This window comes from Anarrhichthys ocellatus, unplaced genomic scaffold, assembly GCF_004355925.1.
Source record: "Anarrhichthys ocellatus isolate YVR2014 unplaced genomic scaffold, GSC_Weel_1.0 scaffold24, whole genome shotgun sequence".
Classification (NCBI taxonomy): Eukaryota; Metazoa; Chordata; class Actinopteri; order Perciformes; family Anarhichadidae; genus Anarrhichthys; species Anarrhichthys ocellatus.
The window spans coordinates 9,566,401-9,593,093 of NW_022280054.1; the positions used below are offsets into that span (position 1 = coordinate 9,566,401).

The window sequence follows — 26,693 nt, forward strand, 5'->3', positions numbered from 1 at the left end:
TCTCTCTCTCTCTCTCTCTGCCTCTTTTTCTCCGTCCTCCAACACACTCTGCCCACACACAAATGACTTTCCAGGGATGAGGGTGAGACTGAAAAGTGGTCCCCGCTTGTTCTGTCCTCGCAAACAACGAATGAGCATGTCAAATCTGATGCATGTGAACAGCCAGGAAGAATGGCGCGTTAAGGCGGAGAGAGAGAGAGAGAGAGAGAGAGAGAGAGAGAGAGAGAGAGAGAGGCTAGCATGAGAGATCCCATCTGTGCATTGTTACAGCAGACTTCACCTTAACATTGCTGCTTTTTATCTACAATAGAACAGGAGGGGGCACAGGTGGGGCTTTGACAAACTGGGGAACGCACAGTTGCCCAGTTGCGTGCACACACACACAGACATTCAGATGCCCTTGCAAACTAATCTCATAGACATACAGTACGTTTGCAATACATGCACATGCCTACACCAACACAGACGCATCTCATTTGCCCATTTGTGTGCACAAGTGTGGGACATGCTCATGCACAAACGGAGACACCTGAGGCAAAAACACCTTTAATTTTCAGACTTACTCACAGTTTGCATAATAAGTTGTCTTTTGAAACTATTATTTATATACTTATGTTTCACATGTCGGTTTAACTTTGGCCATTAAGCCTTGTTGAGAGCACTCTTAAAGTTAATGGTTGGATAAAAATGATAAGATGACCACTGTTTTCTTCCATCCCGTGAGACCTGCTTCTCATGGCAACCATGTAGGCGGTGTTAGTCTAGCAAGGAGAGCAGGGGCATTGATATCAGGGGGAACCATATGCTGCTGGGCCCCTTCAACTCTTAATCCTTGCCTCTACTGCCTTATCTGGTTGCCCTCCCTGACAGCCTGGAGACTGGTGGTGGGGGCAGGGAAACACTGTCCAGTACGCTGCACACTGCTTTGTATTTGTAATGTGCTCAATTTGCAAATCCACTCGGCCCTAGATAGTTCTGCCAGAATGTGAAAAGGCCAAATTTCCACACACAAACACACATGTTAAGGATATACCTACCCACCCACACATAATGACACACACACACACACACACACACACACACACACACACACACACACACACACACACACACACACACACAAAGAACCTTCACCCCACCCTCCCACAGGCATTCATATCACGAGGATATTGCACGGACTTAACTGATAATGCCAGATAGTAGTGTTGTGTTTGTGTCCTATTTGTCCACTATCCTACAAAAAGCCTTTTAAGTAGATCCCAGCTATTGGAGGAGCTTTAAATAAGCGTAACACAATAATGGAATGTCCGTCCATGCACTTTTGTCCCAGATGACATGGAGTGAGGGGAGGGCTTAGGGTGGAGACACAGAAGCACTCTATTCAGGAAACCAACTTTGGAGAAATACACTGACTTTTGTCATGACACTCTTGAATATGATAAAGTTTCCTGTAATTAAAGGTACTCACCTCAACATAAACCCAGATTTAAGAAGCCTTAAAAACCCTTAACTTGCTTCTTATTTGATTCTCTAACATTACAGTTGCATGGCAAAATCAACATGGACTGTATATTTTAGTGAATGATTTGGTTTCTAATACTAAAGTGTAGAGTGTAATATATAGTGTACAAACCATATACAGTTACTTTCTCAGCTGGAATAATACAAAATATACAGTTCTTGTATGATGGAACATGATCATTTAAATGATTCCAGCAATAGCTGAAATATCTCTCAGCAAGTCAAGAGAAATAGGCTACATGGGTGTCCTTGTGACTTCACTTGAAAGAGAAAGTGAGGTGATGTGAGGTTCATAATATATGTATTTAATATATATATTTTCCTCTGCTGTAATTGTATTATCACCAAATTAAAACCTTGTTGCTTCTATATGACCCGGGAGGCTGTGACTTGCTCACTTGCCTCCTCTGATGATCCGCGGCTGCTGATCCGTAGCCAGCTTGTCCACTAAGAGGTGATTTGTGAATATGGAACAATGTGTAAACTATTGAGCCAAGGCCCAAATCATCTGCTAAGACGGGCTTTGCTGCAGATTATGACTGTCATTTGGTCTGTGACCCTGGCTTATAGATAGCTTTGGCTTTATTTGATCAGTTCAGTGACACAAGAGCAATACCCCGCGTGCAAACACATGTATAGTATACACATAAGCCACACTTATACACTGTATTCAACACCATTCAAACTACTGTATATATCAATGTAGTTGTTTTTATTTTTACATTTTACACATTTCAGTTATTCACCGTTTTTGTCAGGACATTTCCTACATCAAAATCCACTTGGAGATGTGTGAAGGAGATGACTGCTGTGTTGAAGTACTTGCATGTCTGTGCAGTGTTCAACACCTTAAGAATCTCTTAAAGGACTTTGCATCCACTGTGAGGTACTACTGTAAAACCACCGTCCATGATGGTGTCTGGACTAGCAGAGAGACAAATACACTTGAAGCATGACTCTGTGTACTACTCTATATTAAAGTAAAATAAGATAGTGTTTCTTTCCAAAGATAAACAGCAGTTTGGATTTGAAGATTTACACAAGTTTATCTTCCCGAGTGGATGGCGGTTCTAAAGATATGTAGCCTGGTAGGAAACGCTCCACTGCGTGCTAATTTCTTCTTGATTGTCGGTGACAGTGTGCCAGCCAGCACCCTGTGATCGGGAGGCGTGACAGGGTACATATGGGATGGTGAGATCAGATAAATATGATTGTGTGAGCTTGTTTGCTATTTATAGGCTAGCAGAAGCTGCAGTATTTGAAATCACATCTAGTGCAAACTGGGAGCCAGGGAAGGGAGGTCAGAATGTGTGCAGTGTGACCAAATTCTGATTTGATTTAATATTCTTGAAGCTGCTTTTTGTACGAGTTAAATGTTTTTGGTACTGTTGCTTGGTAGTCTGGAAAACATGGCATTGGAATATGTGACTGTTGATGAAACATGCAGAGAATGCAATTTTGTTTCCTTGCAAAACTTGTAGCAGAGGCTGTTCTTCCAGCTCTCTAGAATGCAGATTTGGGTATAATTGGCAAAGCTGTGAAAAATGAAGTCATGATTATGGACATAATTTAGTAACTTCCCCACCACATAACATGTAAATAGAAAATAGCAATGGGCCTAGGAATGAACCTTGCGGCACACCCGCGTTTATCTTTTTTAAATCAGATTTGGAATCTTAACAAAGCTTTAAATCCTTCACTGCCTTTGTAAGATTGCGCTTAAGACAGATTTTAGTGGTGGTGGAGATGGTTAGCATAGTTTACTCTTGAAATAATCAGTTAATTGAAAGTCTGTCCAAGAATTCTGGATGAAAGAGATTATATAGCTCATTAATTATGAATGCATGAAGAACAAATTGAAAGTCATTAGGAGTGATTCTAAATAGATTCCTAAAGTAACATTAAGTGTGTGTGCTGTGCCAGAGATCAAGGTGGTTGAAAACGGTGATGGTATGCTTTTGGCCTGCTGTTCCTACAAATAGTCTCCTGCGGTTATTTTCTTATTGTCATCTGTTCCCATATACAACGTACACACACACACACACACACACACACACACACACACACACACACATGTGCACCCATGCAGGATGTACACACATCCATACAATGTCAAACAATCCAATTTGCTACCATCTAGTCAATTGGGGTAATTAAAGACTATTAAGTCGTTTTCTCCCTGTGCACTATCACAACTGTAATTATGGCAAAGCAACAATGATGTGCAATTACAGTTCACTGTAATTGCTCCAAAGTGATGTGATGTCAGTAAAGATGGCGGAGGGGCGCTGAGATGATCAAACTGTATTTTATAATATTGACAAACATAGAAACCGCAGGGTGGGGAAAGGGTGAGCTCAGTCAGAGAGAGCAGGACAGAGTATTCTCACGCAGAGTTGCATTCTAAGGCTTCATAATCATTTCTCATGATCAATGGCAGAATATCAAGTGATCCATCTTCTCTGGCCTGTAAACGGTTGACATTTTCCCGTAATTAAAGCTGTGAGATGAAACACAGGGTTTTAACGATGACATGAGCTGATCAGTGACTCTATTGTACTCGGCTTGAGGGTGCGTTATCAACATTGGACAATGTTGGGGATGATTTCTCCATTGGAATGTGGGTCTCCAATGGCCAGGTTTGAATGTGTGGCTGTCCCTCTATTGTACATTGTAATTAAGCAGAATAGGGTTATATTATGCTTTAACAGTGGGTGTGAGACGGGCAGAGAGCGCATCATTATTACTGTACCACTGGGTGATGAGGGAGACGTGGAGATGTATATTAGAGCACAATGGGAAAAAATACTCTTTGTTAAAACGAGGAATAGGAGTGCTCATGGAGACTGCCATCAGATGCTGCATGAGACGCTATTCACCATTGTTATAATAAAACCCTGCTTAGATAAAAGATCATGAATACAGGTTGAACTGAAGAGAGGAAGCAGCCACTCTAATGGATTCCACCAACGCCACGCACAGCAGCGAGAACATTTTTTTTTTAATTCTAATTTTAATTAATCATTGTTTGAATTACAATGACAAATTAATATGGCCGTGCAGATGAGATGAGGCAGAAATGATACAGTGTTCCCTAGCCGGTTATCAAAGCATCGCAGACACTGAGAATGAGAGCTACACTATTAAGGAACGTGCGTGTGAGAATAACTGGAGACCAGTTCACTGATAGACAGGTGAGCATGAAGCTGAGAGAACAAATCAGCCACACAGATTTCACACCTGGTCGGAGGATGACAGACCTGAGAATTTGAGAGTGAGTGAGGAGATGCAGGACTCAGGATGGGTGAAGAGGTCCCTCCGACAGTGCAGGGTGAGTGGACATGCAGGTTCTAGATCTTTCCCTAACCTAAGTACTTGTATTGCAAGAGCACACTGCGGGAAAACAAATAAAGATATGTTGTCAGTGAAAATTATACAAAACAATAAGTTCTGTAGAAAGGCTGTTTTGACACCGTACACTTTCAGTTATCTGTTCAATTTGCCAAACAATTAATTTGCCCTCTGTTTCTGTTTTATTGTGGCAGCTTTTATCCAGTTCTAAAGTATTAAGTCATCTGGCCTCTCCTCTCCAACTCCAAAACATCTGGAACTCACCATAGTCTAAATCCCTCTCTCTTAAACCATTTAACACTTGTTCTCTCCGTGCCATCCCTTGATCTTCTGCTTTTGGTTCAGAGGGCAGAGGGCTCTTGACAACCCAAAGGCTTGATTTCCCCTCTTTTCATTTCCTTTCTTTATTCCCAGCTTGGGGAGTTGTGAATGAATATGAAAAAAAGAGAAAGAAAGTTTATTTTTACCGTTCATTTGCGCTGCATTTTCTCACCCTCGCCTGCTGGAGACTCAGGTGGGCACAAGTATTAATAGCTTCCTTCGTTGGTGACGTCAGCTGAAAGCACACATGCGCCTCTTAACGCTCAGAGGTGTTTTATGTTAATTAGAAACTTCACTCTCAGCAGTTATTTAGTCAGCGCTGTACAGCACTTGTCAGAATATAACAGAAGAGAAAAAAATTTCTCTCCACCTGCCTGCTTTTCCACCTCGTAGCCACAGTCTTGTATTCTTTGCGTCTTCTATCTGCTGCTATCCTGGTCTCTGCTCCCCAATCTTTCTCTTCATCATCCTGCTCTTTAATGTGACTGTCAAACAGTATTTCATTCCCCCTCTTTTCTCCATTTCTCTGCATGACCACATGACTAATCTCTCTCTGCCTCCCTCTCTTCATTGAAAAAGGCCTGTATACTCTGTCTGAAAGCTTTGTGGGGTCCTAAATGCTAAATGCCAGTCTGTCTCTGCCAGGCGCCCGCTTAGTGCCGGTCTCCTTGGTGATGAGACCAGCGATCAGGCCGTTCCGCACCAGACACTGAGCGGTTTGTGATTGAGCGAGCATGTTTGTGTGACTACGTGTGTGTGTTTTGTGTCAGCGTACAGTAGAAAAGTGTGTGTGTTTTGCTCCCTATCTGTGAAACGACGTGTACTGTATTTAAGGGAGGGAGAGAAAGCAGGGCCGTACGAGGGGACATGTACTCACTGGCTCATTATCATGTGAATGCATTATGTTTCCTGTCAACATGCCTCTGCCAAACAAGTGGGGCCCTGTTCTCTCTGCCAGGACTCAAGCGACACAGCGGCCAGGCCCCAACGTGGTGCGGTTCTGCGCTGGCACAATTTACCAGGAGTTTAGCTCCACAGACACTGCTGCTGGCCTCGGCCCGATTCAGTCCATCTGTACTGGTGTCTCGGCAGCCGGCAAGAAATGAGATGGAAAGACACCATTCAGAAATGTATTGGATTTAGATACTTATGAAATAATCTTGAATTCTACAATAGCAATCTAATTTTAAGTACGATTACAGAAATGTCTTACAGTACGGTCAAAAGCTCAACATTTATCACCAATTTTGTCCAGCCATCAATTTTTCTGACGTTAATCTCAACCCCCATTCCTCTCATTCTCAGCTCGTCACTCTCTGACGCTGGGTCAAAACCTCTTGCCGTCATTTTCTAACACACTAGGTAGCCCAGCGCGTCAAATTATTATGATCCACTTCGGTCGCAGTAAATACGTGGTTAGTGTGAGGATTCAAACAAAAAACACCAGTTGAGTTAAGGAAAAACATCATGGTTTGGGCTTTAAACAAGTAAAATACTGTTGATCTCAAGCTCTATTTAACCCTCACTCCTCACCCCTGAACAAGACCCTGAGATACTTGAACTCGCTCACTCAGGGCAGCAACTCACTCCTAACCAAAAAGGGAGTTATACATAGCGTTTTTCAAGCACAGAACCGTTGGCTCATACTTGGAGGTGCTGACTCTCATCTCGATTGCTGCACTCTCGACCACAGTAACCCACACGTGTCGTAAGCCTTCTCCAAGTACACCTAACACGTATGTAGACTGGATGAGCACACTCCCGTGACCCCTCTAGTAACCCTGCACTGTTTCTCCTGGATCTAAGGTTCGACAAACGGTCGGACCCTCCTTTCCAGCACCTTGGCATAAGCCTTCCCAGCGAAGCTGAGCAGTGTGATAACCCAATAATTGAAGCACACCTTTTTAAAAAAAGGGAACCACCACAGCCCGACACTGTCCGGAGCCACAGAGTGCTTGTTTGTTGGGTTGGAGAGTTCCTCAAAGTGCTCTTTCCACCAGGGTCACCACCAGGTGGTGATCAGTTGACAACTTCGCTTTTTACTTCACCCGAGCGTCCCAGATCTGATGATAGCACCAGAAAGTTGATTGACTATTTCCTAATTAATCTTGAATAAAGGTATATTTGACTGATATTTTGATTAATTGTCTCCAAAAAGGGGAAATCCATCTTGTATCAAGTGTTGACCATGCTACTAATTAAAAAAACAGATGACCTGAATCTGCTTTCCTTAATCAATTCCCAAGACAATTTTAACAACCAACAGGGGGAAAACCTTCCCTAGAATCAGACCTGTGCTCTGAGGAGAACCACCAAGCAGATCGCCTTTGCCATTATCATTATCGGCCCAGTAATACTCTAGTAATAATCTCCCTACATCGGAGCTGGGTCTCTAGCTGCTGTTGGGGGTATTGATCCAGCTGACACAGACTAGTTCTTTGAAACGCGAGCGTAGAGTTAGAGGTCAACCCTGTGGTCTGAGTTCTCACATCTCACTGGGACCAATTTAAGGCCATGAATATCCGAGGGGGCCCGACAGCATGACTCCTTCTGCTAGTGCAAACCTGAGGTGTTGTAAAGCTGTGTTTGCAGGGAATCAGTGTGTGTCAGGGCAGGTATATTTGTGTTTGTGTGTGTGCGTGGGTGTTTGGGGGGAGGGGGTGTGGGGGCTCTTTTATGGATGTGTTCATGCATGTGTGTACTGTGTTTTAAACTGCTTCTGCAAGCAACATTGAAATGCTTCGACTTGCATCTGTGAGAGATTGCATGCAGCTTACACGCACTTAATATGTATAAATGGGCAGACGGATAACACCCATGAAGCCTGTGTGATTGAGCGTGTTTAAGACAGATGCAGTTACCCAGAAAATGGCTCCACTGTGGGCTAAAGCCTCAGGAACTGAGTGTCATGGAGTGGGCTTCTGAAGGCCCTCTAGGATTAGCTAGTACAAAATAAAAAGGAATAAAACACGGAACTAGCTTTGAGTCAGATCTTTTTTTTATCAATTTTATTGAAAGTTATTTAACTTATCCAAAATTAAATCGAGAACCAGAAACCTTTCTGAAAGAGGAGACCTGGCCAATGAAGGAGAAGCAGACAAGTCCAACAGGAAATACATTTCAAAATGAATAACGGATAATCTCTCTGCTTCCAAATCATGTCATTTTAATTCAAAGGAATTGTTTGACAATTTTAGAAATACGCTTATTGCGTTTCTTGCGGATGGTCCCCACAGAAAAGCTTAGGGAAGCGGTTGTGCGCTTCTTTTTATTGGAGGTTGGGAAATTAATCAGATATACATTTGCCAAACCAACCACTAAGGCCTTTTCTTTTGTAAAACTGAAAAAAATACACTTTGAAAACACTTCTGATAAAGCTTAATGTAAATCTGACCAAACAGGGATTAGTTTAGCACAAAGACTGGAGTGTCTGGTGATTGCCTGGCAACCTCACAGTAATGAATGGACAGCTGAAAGCACCTGTGACAGGCCATGAAATAGTCAGGTACATACTGTAACTGCATGTAAAACCACAACATATCGTTCTTATGCTTTGGTTTTTGACATATAACACGTTCTTTTATGAGCTTTAGAAGTGCTGTTAGACTGGTCAGGGTAATGGGAGCCTGTGGCCCAGTAGAGCGGGTTGTACTCTAACCACCAGGTTGGCGATTTGATCCCTGACTTCAACTGTTTGCATGTCATCAAAACATTTCCAGGCTAATTTAGGGATGAAAAAAGGTGAATCTAGCAGTTTACTGCAGTAAATTTTGCTTAATTCATTTCAGTCCATGAGTCATATTACAGAAAACTACTTTGCAGAAAGAAGCTTACCATGTTGTTTTGGCTTCTGAGAAGTGATGGAGGCCTGATTGGGAGAGAATGTAAAAATAATCTATACCTCCACCGACAAATTGACTGTAAAATGACCTTTTGATAAAAGCATATGTGGATCCACTAAGTTGGCTCCAGCAGTCTCGCGCTCTAATGTATCTGTGCCAGACTGAGCCACTTCGGTCTTTTTTTCCTTCACACCTTTTCCAATTAAAACATGACTTGTGATTAAAGGCCGGCAGTCTGCTTGGTGTATATGTACAGTATGTGTGAGTGTATGTGAGTTTAATAGAGAGGGAGATAAACAGGCCTTTGTGCGAGTGAGGCCATGTTGGCAAGTGTCTCTGTGACATTGGCTCTATTATCTTGGCCTGTTGGCGTGTGTGTGAGATTACACCATGCGCTCGTATATGTGCACGTGTGACTGTGTGAGTGTGTCGTTATTATATTGGCTTATTAGACATCCGCGCCAAGAGTTCTCAGTTCACATACCGGGTTAATTGACCTCTGGAGACGTTTCTCTCCTCAGTATTAAAGAAGGTCTGGATGCGATTATTCTGCCTTTGCTTTAGATATGAGATTTGTAAGGAGCTTCTGAGTTCTGAGGTGGCTCATTACTTTTTAAATGAGACATTTTGAACACATCACTTCTCGTATTTGAAATGTTTCTTTGATGCCTGTGTCAGAAATATTTCCATAATGTTACTAGAAATATTTCTAGGCTTTACTTACATTTCAAGATGTTGGGTACTTAGATCATTTGTTTCCTACCAGCATTCAAAGTGGTCAAATCACACCACATTTAAACAAATTACAATTGACAAAACAGACTTGATAATTTTACCTCAAAATTGTGTCGCAGTGCTTTGGAACACAGCTCGTCATGTGTTTAATCACGTGCAGATACATTTTATATGAGCAATATTAAAAGGTCTGATCATCAATGATTAATAGTCTTTGTGCTGTAATGTAGGTTAGGGCCCAGGAGACTAGCTAGCTGGAACGCAAAACAAACAAATCATTCTCCATAAAAGAAAACCTCTTTTAACACCCTCTCCGCTGCATTGTCATGACCTGTATCCCCAATAACAAAGAGAGCTGATGATGGGAAATGATCAATGCGATGAAGTCATGAGGGGGTTTTTGTTACTTGCGTTTAAATGTGTTCACAATACTCTCAGGGACAGTGTGCACACACATGAGCGGGCACACACGCTCACTCAGAGGCATTCACACCTACACAATCAAAGGAAAGATGAAACTAACAACGCCTTTCTGAAACAAACAACTTGATTAAGACTCAGGAGGGGAGAGAATCAGGTGTGAACACCGTGGGTCATGAAATCATGTGTGAATGCATGCCAAGGATGTGTTTTTATAGATGCAGTTTGTGTGGTTTTAAGGAAATGCTGCGCCTCCTGAGGGAGTCTGTTTGGGCATGTTATCTCCATCATTGCCGCTCGCTACCTGGTGAGCATCTTCTGGCTGAACACGCTGGCAGGAGAGAAGAGTGTAGGTTTGCCTCTGGGAGACACATTTTTGTTTTCCTTGAAGCTGCATTCATTGAGCATTTCTCTTCCTTTACTTGTTCCCTCTCGCTAAGATGGAATAAAAACTGTCAGTGAGGCAGACGAACAAAAGACACATTTCTGACTCTACTTAAAGGATTCAGATTTAATCCCTTAGATTACAAGGAGTGAATCTTTACCTTGACACCAATGCAGGACATACACTTTGATTCACCGTGACTATTTAAAGGTATTTCACTTATTATAGTACTCATATATTAACAATACAACTGTCAAACTCATGTTTTCACAGCTCAAATAGTAACCTCAGGAATGCAGGCAAAACTAAAGAGGGATTTGTTTCCTTCCAATTATTGCACTTGTCACAACCCCCCCGGCCTCCCCCCCCTCTACAGCCACATTCCCTATTCCCCAGGCCCCTTCATTGCCCTTTTCCAGCCATCCACCAGATGCCCTCGGACTTTCCCCATCACTGGACTGCCCCACACCTCGATACACCTGTTCCCACTTCCCTCATTAGTTCGGCAGTTCCCTGGCCGTCGCCGCTCACCCGCTCACCCGCTCACCTGCATCTAACACTGAATCTAAATAGCCAGATACCATTGGGGTGAAGCAAGAACAGTTTCATTTTTATATTTAAAAATTTTCATTTTTATATTATATATTTAAACATTTTCATTTTTATATTATATTTATTTTTGGGTAATTTGGATGAGGCTACCCTTGATATGAATTCCACTTGAAGTCCCAGAAGACAATAATAACACTCCAAATATATAGACCTATTCCCAAATACACTGCCAGTGACAACTTTCACTTGCGAACAGCCCCTTTCTCAATTTGAAGACACAAGTACCGATCCTGCTGCTGTGTGATGGCCTCAGCTATTTAATAAAGTCAAAGACAAGGAGCCTTCATTCCACATCTGTTTGGTCAGTGTCTGAAAGAGTTGGCAATACTGTTATACTGAAGAAGATTCAGTTGAGTTCCATCAGAGTGGAGCTGAGCTCTGGTGTGATTTTGCCCAATTTCATCCCCTGGACAACAGAAACAAGCTGTCAACACGGACATACTGTATTCCCGATTTCACATATGTCACAATGAAAGTTGATGGCAAACCGTTGCTCATTTATACATCCACCTCCAGGAGTGACGCCTTTCACAAACACAGTCATTCCATCCATTCTTAATGGTTAAATAGTGATTACAGTAGTTTTAAACGGCCAACTACAACCACTGTCAAAAACACTTCTTATTTATTAGGTTCCATCTCCTCTTAACTCTGAGCGTTAATCCTCCTGACTTAGTTTATTATTCTTTAACTTTCTTTAAATGTTATACGTCTCTCTATTTCTTCCCACGAACACCTCCAGAGTCCCAGGGAAACTGCCGGGGAAACTGCAAATGAGCAATTACTAACATGGACAAACACTTTCCTCAGTTCAAACATCTGCCTCAAAGACGTATAGATTAACACAAACATTGATGTCAGGCAGAGAAAGAAAGGGCGAGGCAGTACACAAGAGACAGTAAAAGAGGTTTGTGATATGTGCTCGTCAATGGGCTTTTACTGACTTTTACTTGTGGTAAGGGGGTGGCTTGGTCTCCATGGAAACTGACATTCCCTTGAAGGTGCTTGGCAGCCACCACCAATTGTTGAGCTTGGGTAATGGTTTGAAATTCTTCATAAAGTGCCTCAGAGGTTGAGATTAAATTCAACCTGCTCGAGGTAGACTCAGGCAGTGACTAATCACACCGTTTTAGAGCAAAGGAAAGACGGAGTGTGATGGCATTCAGACAGGGAGCTATATAGTCTGTTACTCACAGGTTGAATGTTTATTTGAGCTCTTTTTGTTCTTGGCTGCCAGTCAGTCACACAGATATTACTTGTCATTCTTTTAGAATAATTTCTTGTGTCGATAGTCGCTGATTGCTCATATTCCTGAGAGGCCTATCCAACTGTTCTTCCAACGAGGTCATTTGAAGCAGGGACATTGTCTGTATATCCAATTTATCAGTTGTTAGAATAACAGCATATGCAGCCCTTGTTTTCCCGTTATTTTGACACACCTTCCCTGTTTCCTTTGAGCCTTTGATCCACCTGAAAGCCCTATCTGAATGTAAGTGGTCAGGCACCACTGCTCAACAAATGATGAAATGATCACTCCTCACCGTCAACAACTCTTTAGCCGTATGGAGTGTTAAGCCCTGCTGCTGATGGGCCCGTGAACATCTGCAACTGAAAAGGATCAGCCAGGCGAAGTGTCAGCCTCCCACTTCTGCCCTCACAGCCAGCTCATGCTGAAAATATGGGCAATTATTTCTCTGTGCGTTTTTCTTTTCTTTTTTCCCACCACTGAATACATCATTGAGAACCTTTCGTTGACTTGGAATCAAATTTGTAAACGTAGGTTTCGCCTTAACAAGCACAAAGCATTTTTTCTAGGGAGTTTGGCCTGCTGCTGTTGGATTTGATCTTGTCACACGTAAAGAGGGTGTAATAGGATTCTCCATTGAGCAAGCGCATATGTTTCCAAGATCATATGCACTCGGCTCTCTACGAAATGTTATTTGCATAGGTTACGCGAAACAGCAATACTGAGACATTACTTGTGTCAAATACCATAAGGACATATACACAGGGGTGTTTATGGTAGGGCTAAAGGAGATTTAATCCTGTGATTTAACATCTTTTGTGCACATTTTTTTGGATTAAAAAAAACCTCAGAAATGAACTTGCACATGAACAGCATTGGCATGTAAGTGCCTTTGTGTGTGTCAGAAGCTGATTGTAAAGCTTATTTGTATGCCGCGGCAGCTCCCGTTGCTTCCAGGCCTCCTGCAGAACTCTGTTCAGCCTGAGTGAGTTAAAGGTTTTCGGCACAGAACTTATCGTAACAAAGAGTCCCTTCTTTTCACAAGTCTGTAACAGTGCACGACAATGAAGCATGTGTTTTGCATGACATTAGAGAACATAAACTAGAGTTTAAATAGTTTATTTCCTGGTGTTACAAAATCAGCTGGTATGGCTTAAGTAAGTCTGGTTTTGAGACAGTATTGTGATTTAGGAAAGCAAAGAGATGCAGCTAAATGTTTGTCTTTCCCAGGAGAATCCATATGAAATGGTTTCATCCAGGCAAACTTGAGTACTTCAAGAAATTGGGGAGAGTTTTTTCTTTTTGGGGATTTTTCTTTTTGGGGATTTTTTGGTGGGCACAGTTTGGCACTGGGAGGCGTATAAAACATTCATTATAATTCCCAGTGAATCCATAATTTATTATGTATCAAAATGAAGATGCAAACATATCTACAAAGTATTTTCTGTGATGTCCTCTGTGGCCAATAAGCATTACCAAACCTCTTAGTGCAGAGCTGAAATAATTAATCATATTTTGCACTGTAACAATGTATGAAATGTGCCCTCGCACTGGCAGTAATCTCTGTAACTGACTTTATTCTTTGATACCTATGAAATGTAAGAAGCATTGTTTGCTGCTACCATGCTGGTGCACCCAAGCAGAAGTCACAAAAGGTTGACTGAGGCCAATTGTAATGAAGATGGCAGTAAGATGATTGTCAGATGCAAGTCAATGGAGACACATCCGTCTGCCATCTGATTTTATTGAGGGAGAAATTTAGTTTGGGCATACATGCTCTTGTCAAGCAGCTGATGGTGATGGAAAGATGTCCAATGCTTTTGTACGAATGCTCACAAGACAAGGTGATGATGCAACAATTTGGTGTCTGTTTGCAATCCAAGGTACGGGTGTATCGTAGTGTGTGCAGGCGTGTAAGAGAAATGCTTGTGGTGTGTCTGTCTCTGTTACAGAAGTGCATTCAGTATGTGTGCGCACACGTTATGTACTTAGCACATGTGGATGTTGACTTCTTTTGGTGGATATGCACCCCTACACAATAATTACTTCATGCTCAGTGCCACGAAAGGATTGAATTAACTGTCCCCAGTCAGCGTAGATAATTAGTCGATAAAACACACATGCACACGTGTCTCTCTCCTTCAAACACACATGGAATAAGTCAATATGTTTGCCAAGCTAATACTAATACTGAGACTACAATGTACGAACAATTACTTGCTGTTGTAGGAACATAAAGTACAAGTCTTGAGTGACACGGCTCAATAGGCAATTATAGAGGAGTGTTGAGAAAAGCTGCTGACAGAAACCGAGCCTGGTGTGTGGGTTCTGCCTGCACACAAAGCTATTGTTGTTGATTTTATGTTTAAATTGCTTCATCAGTGCGGCAGCTCCCTGTATGATCTGCTCAGCCCCACGTATGTGCGCTCAGAACACAACAGTAATTATGTTTTATCCTTTTTTTGCAGGTTCGAGGTTCGATCTACACACAGGGAAAGGTAAGACAAAAGTCTTCAATTTACTTCTAGATCTCTTTCCTCTTTTTCTTTCTCTCTCTGCATGCGGAGGGAGATGGGATGATTTGATTGGCAGGCATTAGACTGTATCTGCAACTATGTGTGGTCAGGTTGTGTGTGGATGGATATAGAGGCATTACTGGGGGGATTTGTGGGCCAGTTTGTCATTTTCTCTGCACATTCACACATGCGCACACTGTTAGCGCAGCCTGTTATCCTAATCATGGCGAACATCAAATGTGGATTAGGGGTGTCTTATGGTATCAGCCATAATCACACACAAACACATAGTGAAATACTCCAGCACACACGCACCTGCTGCAAAGAAAAGAATGCAACTAGTACCTGTTCATGTTTTACGTTATGTCTCGACACAAATGCCATCCGAGAGATGGTAATGCTGGCTTAGCTTTAAGTTTTTGGTTGATACAAATGTCTTAAAAGGTCCCCTGCTGTGCGTATTTTTGCATGTACTGTGTCTTTGGCTAATGACTCGACAGGATGTCTCTCCCAACTGATTTGACTTAATAGAACATCAGCACTCTTTCTATCCTGAGATTTAAAAACGTATTTATGGTGTTGTCTAGGATGACGTTTTTGGGGGTTTTGCCATCTAGGCAGCATTTGATCATTATGCCGATGGTGGGCTTACAGCTTTTTTTGGTCTATTTCTGGCAGATGGAGTCTGCAACGGTTTATGTCTGCGGCCTTCCCTGTGTAGATCCCAGAGTATTTTAGTCCAGAATAATCCCCACCATCTGCTGTCTCCTCTACTACGTTTTAGTGCTCAGTATCTCTCCTCTATCTGTCGCTCTAGTTTATTTTCTGTAGCATTTCCTCTTCTTGTTTTTCTCTATATTTTATGATCCCTCGCAGCTGCATCTTTTTTTATCTTGATGCCACTCCTCCTCTCATATTCAAGCTTTAACTCTCCATCACCTTCCTTCTCCTTCCTCCACTTAATCCCAATCAGACTGCTCCTTCTTTCTCATGGGTCTTAATTCATTTTTCAATGATGTCTTCCTCTATCTCCTCCTCCTAATATTTGCTTTTCGTCTGGCCTTCTTTTAAATCTCTGGATGTCTCTACACACTCTAGTTCACAACTTTTCTCTCTGACCACACATATACGCCCACGCCAACCACTTTCCACAAGCTGTCAAATCCTAATCTGGGCTTCATGAGCACAGACTATACCCCCCGGTTTCCAATTTGAAAGTCCTTTAGATCAACTCCATTACGACTCTATGGAGCTATATTTTATGTGTACATTCTTTCAGCATAAATGCTCATCACGAGTGGGTTGCACCAGCTGTTTGTAAATCCATCACTAAATTTGTGTGTTAAATCCTTCCTAAATTCTTCGTAACCACTAGCTGGTTTCAAACTGGTGATTAACTAAATTGGGTCGCCCAATTCAAACTTAAGGAATGTCTTGGCAAAGTGTAAATCCGTTGCTTAAAAACATCTGTAGCACTGTCCAATCAAAAGCAATCAACTATGTAAACAGGAAGTCAATGCAGCATCATGAGCTTTAAAATACTGAAATACCAGTTTTAGAAAGCCAAATGATATATCAATACTACCTGAAAAATATTCATCAAATCAATTCTTATTTATTTGATGTAATTGCAAACATGAAAGTATGCAAAGCAACAAAAGCTGCATAAGGAGGACACCGGACTATCGTCAAGCAGACCACTGTTCGTGTCCTGAGTGAAACCAGAAGTCACAACGTCGATTTATTAGTCATGCAACTTCCACACTCGCGTAACGCCACTTCCCTAGTTGTTTTAACACAAACTACAGTCTTTTCCTCAACTTAAGCAAGAAGTTGTGTTGCCTAAAGCTAATGAAGTTGTTTCCTGTGAGGACGAAAGTTTATTTTGAAAATACTTTATGTATGTAACAAGTGACATCAGTGGGAAATGCACACAAAATGAAAAATAACTTTTAACATATAATATGAACTGCTGTATGAGGATACATTTTTGTGTAAATGTGTAAATCTACACTCTTATTTTGTAACTTGATTCACTTGGAAGTCACTAAGAGGTGGAGCCAGAAACGACAACCAACTCATTTTTGCTGGTCATGCTGCTGACAAAACGCGATACATCTTACGCTGTTACAGGCTGCCAGCTCATTCATACTGCTTAACAATACCTTTTGAAAAGATTAAGCAGTTTATAACTGAGGATAACAATTAAACTAGTTGTTCAGAGACCCTGAAAGCTAACAGATAAATTCACAAGGATGAAACATTGATTATATTATTTTATTCCGTCATACACTTCTTGATCCAAGCATCCAAGCAAGTTATTTTGTGATCTTTTGTGAAAATACAAGAGCTTGACAGTATAACAGTGGTTTAGATGTTATGCAAAGGGACTTGGGACTGAAATCACAACTGTAAAAAGATCTATCTGCTCACATTTGAAATATGAATGGCTCTGATCTTCCTGTACAAGTACCAGGAAGGTGCCCTGGGAAAAGGCACTCGACTCTCAGCTGCTCCGCTGGAGTCGTTCTCTGGCAAATGGTACATGACGACTGCAGAAAGTGTGTGCGACTGTATCACTTATTTCCTCTGCCCTCCTCTCTCAGACTGATGCTCTGAGTGAGGCTGAGCTCTTTGTCAAATGAATACAACTGAGAACATGACGACAACACTTAGAGCAAAGGTACATGCATTGACGACATTGATGATATCCACAGAGAGACATTGTGCTATAATGGGCAAGGTAGAGTACAACATTTGTTATGGATTCAGATGTGTGTTCCCCCTGAGAGCGGTGCCGCAGCAGTAACAACAAGGACAACATTAGCAACCAAAGTACAGACAGGTATGACATCCGCACCTCAGTGACATGGTTGTCAGCAGTGTACGGCATATCTCTGTACCAGCGCACAGCTGGATTAACAATGACTGAATGGATTAGTGAGTGAGTGTGTGTGTGTGTGCGGGAGTCAGACAGAGACAGAATGATAAAACACAGTGGTGACTCCTGTGTCAAGTGGGTATTTGATAAAGCCGGATACCTTAAACAGATACCGATAATACCCCGAGATCATCGTGTTTTGGCGCAACTTGTAATGACATCACACAACGATGCACCCCACGTGTACACACACACACACGGCCCTGAGCAGATCATATCCTCGTCATCTGACCCAAATCTATTAGGCACTAGGAGTCACAACCTCGTCCACCCGCTCTTCTCCCTCAATTTCCTCCTCTCCGGTTCCTCCTCTGTCATTCTTTCCCAAACATAAGGGCCCCTACGTGGGACATTTCCTCTGCGAGCTCATCTGAAACGACATGAACAGAGTGAGTTGAACAGTGAGATTAAGCGTGTAGGTGTTCACAGCCCATGGGCATTTAGGCTGCAGCTTTTTAAAGTGGCAGCTAAAGACCCAGCTTCTCTTTACGCCGCTCAGAATGTCCATTTTACAGTCCTCTGAGAGCAGACAGGCTCAAGCTAATATAGACATAATCTTGTGTTATAAATGGTAATGATGATGCTCCTTGAAATATTTTATTTGTCTTGTCGTTTTTCTTAAGAACGGCACAAACTCAATGTGTGTATGACAGTAGTATGATTGCCAGCTGGGCCATTTATGCCAAAACATACCTCCCTGCTGTTGTAAATTGCCTTGAATTTCTGTTGATAGCCATTCCCCTGCACGTCCAAAATTAAAATCCTCCACGATGTTATTCTTCTGTAGCTCTATATATCCTCACTGCTGCAATGCAGTTCTTGGATTACATGTATTCTAACACTGAGTAGCACTCTAAAAATGTCAGTGACGAATATGAGTCATGCAATCTGCTTGACTATTCAAAACGCTCCTAATTGAAATGCTGAAAAGACGGGTTGGGCTAATCAGCTTAGAGATGTAGTCCTCAGTTGACGGATAATGAAGAGGATCTTAGTGCTGAAGAGTCTATTACCACCCCTGTAATGAGAGTTCACATAATGTGATCCGAGCACAATGGAGGGATAGGGAAGTTAAGAGGGAGATGGTGGCAGTAGGCATGGAGGAATAAAGGGCTGCGGAGATGGCTCCCATTGTTTAAAAAGAAGAGAAACATCACATCAAATGGGTTGAACACCTACTGCAGAAATGCAAGTTTGTAAAAATACATTTTAGCTTTAAATTTAGATTTAGATTGTAAGGTCTATTGTAAGGAGGTGAACTGCTGCAGGATAGAAGAGTGTGGGTACACTGTGGGTACAGTGCATAGTTTGCCGGAGCCAAATTATGGATGTAAGTCAAGTAAGTCTTTAAAATTACTTGTAAAATCTGGAATTTGGTGCAAGACTGTACAAAATCTGGAGCAACAAGTTATTAAACCGGTGCCTTCCAAAATTGCCCGTATGACTCTTTTCAAATCAACCGATATGACAGTTTTATGATCTACCAACTCCATGGGTTAAGCTTAGACAACTAAAAATACTGTAAGAGATCAGACCTGAACCAGGTTCTCAAGTATGTGTGTCTTCACTTAAAGGTTTTGAATGAGGATACAAATCTCACACTATGTCATCACCAGCAGTCATTTAGATGACGAGAGGAGAGCAATTGACAGGGAAACGCAAACACATGTCGTTTTCAGAATTGGGACAATTAAGCGTTGCTGTGGGACATTGTCGAGGAGGGAAATGTGATCAGTCTTCTTTGTAGCGCTCAGAAATCTGGCTGCTCAGATAAAGATGTTAAACAGGGTTTTCCTCTGAGCAATGCGAACAGACAGTTGCAGCACTCAGTCTCAGAAAAGATAAATGCATGAATAACGTCCAATTCAGATAAACAGTAATGATCTTATTTTTGAATGAATTCTAACTTCATTAAAACTCAAAGATAAGGCAACGGGTAAGTCGATAATTAACTCCTAAATGTGTCATTTTAAGGTGTCGAAAAAAGATTATCTGGAAAGACGAATATACAGCAGAAGGTGGCAGCCCCAGTTTGACCTCCCATTCATGTCCAACATCAACTAAAGTAACAGGTGACAATAATATATGTACTGTATACTGGTTATTGGATGAAGGTTTTGTTTTAGTGATGACAAATATTTTTTTCCATTTCGCCAAACCAAATAATCACACAAGTTCAAGATCCTGTAAAAGTAACAGTTTCTAAACGCTGACCACTTTGTGACCTCCAGTAAAACACATCTGAGAGACTGCTTTATGAAAATGCACCTTGTCTCTGTCATGATGTGGGTGGGCGACTGTGGCGAAGTGGATAGCAGGGCCGTCCTTCAATCAGAAGATCCGATCCCCGGCTCAGGCTCCACTAGTCGCATGTCGATGTGTCCTTGAGCGAGACACTTAACCCCAAAATTGCTCCTGTAGCTGCGCTGACGGTATAGAATTGTGATAGAATCTGAATTGTAAGTCGCTTTGGATAAAAGCGTCTATAAATGACTGTAATGTAATGTAATGATGTATCTCGGGGAAATCGGTGCTGCAGTAGATTACAGTAAACAGCAGTGTGCGTCATTGTGCGCTGATTGCTGCGGACCGGACGTCACTCATCTCGCTCTCACTTTCATACTCTCTCTGACACTTTCCACACGCACACATACACACACAAAGTTTCCAAGGCTTCTGTTTATGAGACAGCCAGAGGTCAGGGCTATGAAGCATGAGTGAAATGACACAGGGACACACTAGCACCTTTCCAAGCAGCTCACTGCTCTGCTGAAAGTGGGCTCTACCACCAGTGTGACATGAAATCAGACCTTAATGTACTCTAGGAACCCTGACTCTTCTTACCTCACCGTAAAGTTCATTTGGCAGTTCTGTAGAATGTATTTTATAATATCGTAATTCTATTAAAGCTGAAACAAACACCACATGGAATTAACAGTGCGTGCCACAGTTATTGAAGGGTCTCAGCGTGATCAGATGTCCAATTTAAATGAACCTGTCCTTGCACTCACTGTCCTCATAGTTGGCGCTGCACAGGAGCTATTTACACACACTGGTATGCTGGATATCTAATCTGTTGTTTATATTGTGAAATATGAGGAAAAAAGAATCCATGCCGTAATCTCAATGTAACCACAGGCACTGAACTTAAAGGAACTCTTTGGTACTTTGGAAAATATGCTTATTTGTTTTCTTGAGGAGAATTGGATCACAATATTGATTTAACTCTCATTTCCGTAGCACAAAGACTGGAACTTGGGGAAACAGCGAGCCTGGCTCTGTCGGGACTTCTAAACACTAATTAACACTTCTAAAGCTCACTAATTGACATGTTATATCGCGTTTGAGCAAAAAGATGTTGTGGTTTTACAGGGAGATATGTGCTGGACTCTGGGGCCATGACTTTGTGGTATCTTAGCTGGTTAACACCTGCAATGTAATAAAATAGAAATATATCTGTACCGCGAGACGTGCGAGTGACAGATGCCAATAACCCCCATCTTCAGTCTTTCTGCATACTGTCATGGCTGCTAGAGGTAGCGTCATATAGATAGGACTGTGGTATTAATGTTTTCACTCTCTGCAAGTGGCACAACAGAGAATCTAACACTGAGTTCTAAATTCTGTTCTATTTCTAATTTCCCTTCCATTCTCTTCTCTTATATTCCCGCATGACGTGCCAAGAATATAAAAATGTGTTAGCTCTCTCTGCTCTGCCCTCCAGCCAGGGATAGGACTACTTTCTCTCTACATGTGTAAGGTGGGCAGATGCCAGCCACAGGAACGGAATATAAAGGGCACAGCTAACGTCCCATTGCTCATTACCGTCGACAATGCTACCATTAATCATCGCACCTTCAAGTATCTGAGACCTGCTGGATACAAACTTGAGTTAAGTTCAAAGGGGAGTGGCAATTTGGTATGGTCTTACCATTATATAGGCCATGGCAAAGTTTTTCTTTCACAAGGGCAGTGGCTGTGCTGCTATCTTACTGTCTGATCAAACCTTAAATCTGTTCGCCTATATTGTTCCAATATATAGACATATATATTTTTGTACCAGGTCAGTCATGTTTTCAGAGTTCGTCTGCGCAGTATAAAATATATCAGCTACAGATTTTCAACCCAAAACGACGTCACAGCGAGATTTGGATCATTTAGTCTGACGAGGATGTGTTTTGGGGTTTTCCATTTTCAGGTTGAGATATCTTTTGAGCTCCAAACTGAGATGTGTGTAAAGTGAGGGTGACATGCTGGGTGAGGTCAGGCCCAGAGGCTCAGGCAGTGGTTCGTGTCAGGCGGCAAATTTAGAAAGTGTTGTGTCAGAGTAATAGGAGCTACAGTGTGATACACATCACACACACACAAATACACAAAGGCTGTCTTCCTATCTGCCTGACTAACTACTGACATTACACTCTTGACCCATTTGCTTCAATGGAACAAGTATTCATTGTAAGTAAATGAAAGAAAAAAGTGTGTGTGTGGAAGGAGAGGAGAGTGAGAGTGCTTTAGGACAGACAACAGATGGGGAGGAAATATGGTGAGTTCAAAGAGGTGGGGCTGGAAGAGGAGAGTTAAAAGTTTGTCTGTGATTGACAGAGAGAGGAAGGCAAGGAGTGAAAGAGATTGGGGGGGGAGGTGAGAGGGGAGGCAGCTGTCCTCAGATGTCTGTCTCTGAGGGCTCAACCAGGAAACATCTTTTAAGTTTCTCAACCTTGGTATTTGGGCACCAAGACAAGTGCAAACATAAGGACACAGGGTCCTGAAATAAAGCTGTATGGACAGGATGGAGAATAGTGGACCTCATACAAGAACATTTTTCTATTCTTATCTTTTTGTAACTTTCTCTTACTTTTTTTTCGTACGATGAGCGTGTACGAGTGTGCCTCGTCAGTACGACCAGCGTAAACATGATGAATGCGTGAATGAGCGTGTGTTCATGAGCATAGTTAACGGCCCGATGAAACCATGTAAGGCTATGCGTCCTGTCCCATGTGCCCTGTATTGAAGTCATGCTTTCAGAGATCCATGAAGGAAAGCATCATTTTCAACAGCATCAGCAGCAGAATTAACGGACTTGCTGAGTCACGGAATGGGTAAAGCTAACGAGTTCTGTTAATGCTGTGTCACCTGAGGGTCGCAGTGTCACTGCAGTAAAGATAAAATGCTTCCACATGAAGAACGTCTTGCCACAGCAAGGTGATCGATGACTGCAAACAGAGGGGGTCATTATGCACTTTGAGATGTTCAAATTTATGTTGTAGTGTTACAATATACAATAGCATCGATAGCCAAATTAAATGAATTGTTATCTTTGGGCTTTGATTTGAATTGCAAACAGGATAATAATGTCAACACAATTATGTAGTGTAATTCATACACATTCATACACGTTTGAAAAGGGTTTTTCAAACTCTAAATTGCATCAAAGTAATAAAATATACAATCCATTAGTAAAACATTTGGCTTGGATAACAGCAGACAAATTGCATAACTCTGGTCTGGACCCCTCGTAAATCGGGTTTGAAAATACGAAATACGGAAAAAATTGGTGAATGTGGAAAGTTCTCCTAAATCACTCGAACAAGCCACTTTACAACTAATCTCTTTGTATGAGTGGTTGCACAAGGCCCATTGTGTGGCCATCTGTGTCAGTCTGACTAAAAATGACTTAATGTCTTTGAACAGCAGCTTTCTTTTACATAAAGGGAAGAAATAATTGCTTGTGGATCGGAGGTTTCATATGCAATTTGGGTTAAGTCTAATGTAAAATAACTGTAATTGCTGTAACCTTTTTCTCCTTGCTTTTAAAATTTAAATTGCAGATGTGCTACTGTACAGTGTGTGCCTCAGATAGTTTCACCATCCCATTAGACCCATTCAAGAGAGATTATTGCATAATTTCAGAAAGACGAGGGTGGCCAGGGGAAATGAGCCAGTTTTCATATTGATTGACCTTTTGAAAATAAAAATAGGTTTTTGTGTGCCATGAAGAGCCCCTTTTGAGCCAGCAGTGCAGCACGATCCATGCTTCAACCACCTGGCGTGATTGTCATAATCATAGGCTCAGCGATGAGGAATAGGCTGGAGCGCGTATTGATTTCTACTTACTCTGTATTGTAGTTTTGGCACTCGCGTTGACGACTGCACCACACTGTATCGTTCACACGGTAGCACCGGTGGGACAAAAGGGAAAGAGCTGTGGCTTATTCATCTTCTCCTGACTGATTACAGCTTTGATTTCTTGTCCATGTAACCTTCCATCTGCCAGCGTGGCAGTCCGTCATGTATTTGAGGGACTGATATCTTACACGCACACACGGCTCGCTGCCCCATTCATTATGAGGCTATTTGTTTTGGGGATGATTTGGGCCGTGTCCTGGCGCTCATGCATTATGCAGGAAATATTGCACTCTTCAGTGCCGGAGAAAAGCAATAAACGCTCTGCCATCATCTGTTATTCCGGGGACAATCAAAGGACAGTAATGCGTCTGCCGAGCACCCACAGCTGGATAACAATGTTTCCCAGTTATTGTTTTTTTTTCGATAATAGCACTTTTGGACATCATTGAAATCACTGCTGTTATGATTTTCTTGCAGTTCGGGAGAGATGGCATGTTTTACCGTCATATGAAAAGGCAGCTATATAAATGAAATATACTGTTTTAAATCAAGCGACACAGCCCACTCCTTGAATATCAATGTGAATAACTGAATTTTGAGGTACGGCCTTTTTTTTTGATATTACAGTACTCATCCACTTGCGTGTCATTTCTGAACTCATTTGCGAGAGAAGAACTCATTACTCAGCATGGCAGCTATCTTCTTTCACATTTTTTTTTGAGGTGAAGGCCACTGGATATATTTTATTTACACCTCTGAATTATTCAGGGTAAGGTTTCTAGATGGAGCTAGCTACATGTAGCTCACTGTCCCCCCCCATATACGTGCTTGCAGGTTTTACCATAGCTACTCATCAGAGAGTTTCTGGATTGAGAGCAGGGGGGATTCTCTCTCAGCAAAAAGTTTCTGCTTTAGTCGGGACTTGCGCAGAGCGGAGAGGTTCGGCCTCCCAAACCTCTCATCTGGGTCTAGATATTTCAGAATGTTAATTTAGAAACATCCAGATTCATCTCTCCGGGTGTGAGGCTGTGATGCGTGTGCGCGAGCATGAACATCTTGATGTGAACAACTTTTCTTTTTTTTGTTCCTTTATCCTTGTGTGTCCTGCTACATTTCCCACGCAGATATTTTTCCCTCTTTTGAATTTTATTTTTGCAGAGTAATCCCTCTCTGTGTTTCTTTCATCTGGCCCACGCCCCCCCCCCCCCCCCCCATTCTCCCCCCTTCTCCTCCCATCTTTTCATCCTGCCTCATGTCTCACTCCTCCTCCCCTTCTTTCCCCCCCCCCCCCTCCGTCTCTGTGCTCCGTCTTTTATCCACTCCTTCATCTCTGCTTTGAAGTGACCACCAGGCGAACCTCATCAGACGGAGCTTCATAAGACCCCTCAGCATTTTCCCCTCAGAGTGTTTGCTTTTGTGTGTGTGTGTGTGTGTGTGTGCGCCCGTTTGTGTCTCTAACTGATCTTTCTGCCAGAGAATCCAACCTGTCAGGATCTGACAGGACATTCAAACAATATCCACTTTAGAGATATCTGACTGCGGCACCAGTGATGTTGTAGGTCGACAGGAAATGAAATTTTTGCAGCGCAGGATGAGAATCAGCGGAAATCTTTTAAAACTAAAGTGTTAGATGTACAGTGTTACTTTTTTGTCTTGTGAACTATTCAGCTTGGACTTCGGCCTGCTGCAACTGGGACTCTAAAAACAGCAGTCATCAGTCACTCAGCGCAGGATCCCTCCTTCCTCCTCCCAACACACACACACACACACAAACACACACTCTCTCCGTATTCTCCTCTCCGCAAGCCTCCAAGATTCCCTCCTTACTTCCTCTGATCTTTTGAACACCAATGCCTCGTTCCTCAAAGCACAAACGAGGGGAAGGGCGATGACAAAAATGAGATGACAGATTACCTGCTATATATAGAGCCAATCTTATGCCGCCACTCTTATTCATCTTCTTCCCGCGCCCCCAAGACATTGGATACACTTTTTGGTTTGCAAACTGGTGATGCATATAGAACCCCTCTCTCTCTCTCTCTCATCGGAGCACTCAGTGGCTCGAGTATGAGGCTAAGGTAAATGGTAGCGAGCCTCGTGGTGAGGACGCGGATAGCGGGAGGGCGAAGACATTTCCAGATTCACAGCGAGGTTGATTTGCAGATGGTCCTTCAATGGGAGGGGATTGTCTCGGTAATAAACCCCAGTTCTTTGTCTTCAGTTTAGAAATATGACATGATCTTGTTAGCTCAGCTGGTTTCAAAAAATTTGAATTTGTATTATTTTAGCTTGGAGGGCATCATATTTTGACACACAATTAAAGAATAGTCACAGTTTGCCTGTGATAGAATAGCGGAACATGTGCTCTTGCATGCTTTTTACACCCATATGGAAGCACATACTTATCTATCTAGAGAGAGACAGATTATCATGGTCTACAGTGTAATATCCTCTGCTCCCTTCTGTCCATTTGTCTGCTAAGTGTTCCCATAGACTGTCATATGGCAGATTTATGCTCTCCTCGCTCTGGGCGAGAATATTATAAAGTATGGATTAGAAGGCCACGGATAATCTCACTGTTTTGCTTTTTTTTTCTGTCGCTCTCACTCTGCTCTGCTCTCTCTCTTCACCACCACCTCACTCTGCTCTGCTCTCTCTCTTCACCACCTCACTCTGC

The 26,693-nt window shown here is 42.2% G+C and overlaps 1 protein-coding gene across 1 annotated transcript in view; it reads left to right on the plus strand.

Annotated features, from left to right (window-relative positions):
- igsf11 (immunoglobulin superfamily member 11) overlaps positions 1 to 26,693 on the plus strand; it is an 87,682-nt gene that overhangs the window by 9,024 nt on the left and 51,965 nt on the right. Inside the window, exon 2 of the mRNA XM_031860469.1 lies at positions 14,902 to 14,931. Coding sequence (XP_031716329.1) covers positions 14,902 to 14,931 — 30 coding nt within the window. The remainder of the gene's footprint in view (positions 1 to 14,901; positions 14,932 to 26,693) is intronic.